At 38.3% G+C, this 4162-nt stretch overlaps 1 protein-coding gene across 1 annotated transcript in view; it reads right to left on the bottom strand.

Annotated features, from left to right (window-relative positions):
• Positions 1 to 3631, bottom strand: part of NXPE3 (neurexophilin and PC-esterase domain family member 3) — a 14850-nt gene extending 11219 nt beyond the window's left edge. The window contains exon 1 of the mRNA XM_026035850.1: positions 3423 to 3631. Coding sequence (XP_025891635.1) covers positions 3423 to 3515 — 93 coding nt within the window. The 5' untranslated portion in view covers positions 3516 to 3631. The remainder of the gene's footprint in view (positions 1 to 3422) is intronic.
• Positions 3632 to 4162: the final 531 nt, after the last annotated feature.

Here is a 4162-nt window from a genome sequence, read left to right as displayed (position 1 = left end):
AAAGAAAGAAAATAGGTGAGTAATTGGTGGTTACCCAAAGGCCATTTTGTCCTGGCAGAACATAGAGGTTTTTAGGTAAAACAGGCCCAGTGTTTTCTGTGGTAACATTTTTGACACCAAAGTATTTTGTAAATATCAGTAATGTAAAAATAACAACGAGGTCCTACCATTAAACAGTAAATGGTAAATAACCTTTAACTTCCTTACTTTGATAAGAGTTTTTTCTTAAAGCATGATAAGGTCAAATACCTCCCCAATACTATACAAGGAATCAGGGTTCCTTTGAGACATTAGACTGCAGATGAATCTGATGCAGCCTCCATTCATCCTCCTAGAAGAGCCTGCTAGCACCATAGTGCTTCCTGGAACAATATCTGGAGTATGGGCTTCCTTGACAAGTACAGTCTGAGAGAAAGGGATATTAAAAAATAAATAAAACAAACAAACAAAGAAGATAAAAAAAAATCTGCATACATCTACTTCTAGAGCTAAATGAAAACCAGACAAGCAGTATCTCCGAGCAGCATCAGAGATTTAAGAAGTTAAATACTACACTAGGCTGAAAGAAGGGTACTTTTGCTATAACACCAGAGAACAGAGTTCAAAACCATTTTTATACAGAAACCAATACATCCTCTTCATGAACGCAAAATGTGGTGGGTTTGCATTAGGAAAAAATACAACTTTGCAGAGGTGCTAAGATTCTTGTGTTACCTATGAGATATCTAATCAGAATATCCAACCTTATACCTCAATATCCACACAATCATCAGATAAAGAGCTCTTAGTTCTATTATGTGACAGAATTTATCTATACTCATATTTCACATAGAAGCAAACATCATCAACTCTTTTCAAGCACAGATTATGTTATACAACGTATCATTCATAGGGAATCAGAGAGCATCTATTACATTTAAGGAACTGCTAAAAACACAGTATTTAGGGTTTTTTATTCTCTCCATAATAAAGTTCAGTAAAATACTAAAATTCCCAGTACTCAGAATAAAATTGCATTTATTCTTTTGAACTTTACTTAGCCCATATTTATTGTCACATAGAATACWTGTATGTATTAAGTAGTTTTCCCCTTCCTGCTACATTTTGTTTGAATTTGCCAGTATATTAAAGTCATTTGAACAACAGAGATTCAAAATTATTCCCAGGGAAAAAGGTATATCTAACAAAGCATTTGTAACTTAGAGGCTTTTTAAGCTTGTTACGCAAGAAGTCAGTTTTGATCAGCTTAAGAGAGGATTCTGTATATCCATCCAACACCTCAATGTGATGATTATCCTCTTACTTTGATACCCATGCTAACTATAAAATGTRATTTGTAACCTGCTACATTTAACTATGAAGTGTAAATTGATAGGTATTCACAGTTCTCTGAAGTCTACTGAAATAATTCTCAAGTGTTTCCATTTTCCGTCAAAGCAGGGAAAAATGCAGATTTAGGACTGTCCATTACTTCCATTAATCCAGTAAACTTCACACAAAGCTGAGAATGAAGCACAGGTGGCTCTCAACCCTGAATCCTGCCTCTATGTGTTCCCAAATTAAGCCTTATGTCTATTTTGGGATATAAAGTTTTCAACATGATCTTCAGGACCTAGCACATGCATATACATAGCACAGATAATACTTGTTTATCAGATGGGCACTGCATAGAAAGTTTTTAAACCAGCTAACTGCATATTTTAATACAACGGACTGTTGATTATGCATAAGTCAGCAAAGYAAATAACTATTTTCCTATGGGAACAGGAGGGAGAAACTGTGCATTTGTATAATTCTTGGGTTCRGAGTTCTCTCTCAAGAGACAAGATCTCTCAGGGCTTTGCTGGTTCTTCAACGGTTGGTACTTCAAAGATCGCCTTCCAAACAAAGAAGAGACGCAGCTATTTAAGACAACCTGACAACAGATCCTATTACTATTTAAGCCTTCTCCAAATTTCCTTAGGGTTTTTAATTTGGTCTTTCCTCAAAGACTTACATGATGTTGTTCACAAGTTAGCTAGTCTTTGTGAAGTCTCTCCGAGGTCAAATTTCTTCTAATAAGGCACAGAAATGGCATTTCTCTGTCTTACGATAAATGTTCCTTTAATTTTTAATACAAGTTCTGTACTGACTAACATCTCCTCTTCTTTGCTATTTCCAAGTAGGTTCCATTCAAGATGTCTTGATTTTGAGTATGACTCCTAATATTTATTTGCTGCATTCAACAGCAAACCAGAACTGTGATCACAAAGCAATTTAACAGATGTTTGCTGAACAAAGTAGGCTGAAAAGAATGGAATACAGGTCAGTAACCTTTCGGAAGAGACAATGATAGCTAACTTTTTTAAAAGGGCAGGAAAAGGTGCATACAAACCCCAAATGAGAGTTACAAAAAAATAAAATAACACCTTTCGGATAACACCTAAGAAGGGAAGGAAACAGCTCTGCTTGTTTTATTTATTTATTTGTATTTCAGCCRTTTGATTTCACATATATTATTCTTCTCATATACTATCTTTGCAATAGGCTTTCCCTCTCCCTACAAATAATCTTTCAAAGTGCTTCTAAATCAAAGGATGCTCACAGCCACCTGAAACGGCTCTGCAGCTCCAAAGACACTAATTCCCCTACCTAAAATCATGACATTATTCCTTAGCAACACCCTGATACTTTTCAGAAAGTAATATATAACTGTGCCTTTCTATTAAATCAGGTCAAATCACACCTGTATAGCAAGGTCATGCACACAAGATTATTTCAGTTTGGCCTGGTAAGTTAAATTAAAAAACAAACAAAAACATCCATAGTAGTTATTTAAGGGCATATTGACTAATATTGTTTGAAGTCATCTCTGCATTAAAGTGATAAGAAAAAAAACCACATAAGCGTGCAAAAGCTGGACACAGTGGAAGAAAAAAGGGAAAATAATGCATCAGTCCGTAACATCACGTAACGGGAGACTAAGGCAATCAAACTCCCTAGGCTGGAGAAGGCTGAGAGAGGCTCTAATTGCAGCCTGCCCTGGCACAGAAACTGGGACCAGACTTTCCCCAGAAGGGTGCAGCAAAACGGCAGGAGGCAATAGCCACAGCTCTCACCAAGGGAACTGCCAGCAGCACAGAAGAACATGTTGTTTCCTATGATAGCAGCACAGCCAGTTGCCCAGGCAGGTTGTGGAAACTCCTCCCATCCTCAGAAACTGTCAAATCTCAACTGTGCATGACCTTGAGCAACTCAATCCAACTTTGAAGCTTGCTCTTTGAGGAGGGTTTGGACTAGGGGCCACCAGACACCCCTTCCAGCCTGAAATTTTCTGTGATTCCAAGCTGCAGATAAACACTGTTAACCACAGTCCTCTCCTTACGCTCAGACAGAAATAACCTCGCTCCAGGCCACTTGCAGAAGAAACAGGCTTCACTCACCTCTAACTGAAGGAAGTTATGGACCAGCACCACGAAAGCCAGGATTGCCAGGAGCAGGCAGAAGATTTGCAGTCTGAAGGAGTCCCGCCACATTGTCCGCTCACGTCTTGCGTGCCCATGTTAGACGTGGCCACGAGTGCCATTCGCCGCACACACGCAGGTCATTGTGTCTCTGCACCACGCGACAGAGCTCAGCAGACTTCCACTTCATGCCTGCAAATGTATTTCCAAAGATCACAAGAGGCCCCCAAAATACATCTGAAAAATGAGCTTAACAATGAAAGTCTGTAAACTACTGACCTCAGCAATGCAGCAAAAATGATACAATAGACTTATGAAGTCAAAACAGATTTTTATGGTATTAAGCACTTATTACAACTATCAGTTATATTACTTAACTCTCCTGGGCAGATCATGGCAAAACTTTATGATAAAGCCAGTCATATCCATATTTAATATCTTTAAAATTAATATTTTTAAAAGGCAGGAGCAGCATACAAGATCTCTTTCTGACAAGAATGAAAGACCATCCTTTAGTTAGGCCACACTACAACTASCCAGTCATCACAAACTCAAGAGTTTTAACAGGAACTAACAGTGTTGCTCATCTCTATTTAACTGATTGGAGATGCCAAGAGGTTGCTAGTAGAGACCAAGGTTTAAAGCAAGTCTGAGCAGAACTGAGATAACAGGTGCTTTCTCCAGCTTTCGGCTGAGGAGAAGAAAGGAAGCGTCTGTAA

Source organism: Nothoprocta perdicaria, unplaced genomic scaffold (genome assembly GCF_003342845.1).
Source record: "Nothoprocta perdicaria isolate Ctin4 unplaced genomic scaffold, notPer1 scaffold_169, whole genome shotgun sequence".
Lineage (NCBI taxonomy): Eukaryota > Metazoa > Chordata > Aves > Tinamiformes > Tinamidae > Nothoprocta > Nothoprocta perdicaria.
This window is presented reverse-complemented; position numbering and strand designations above follow the sequence as displayed.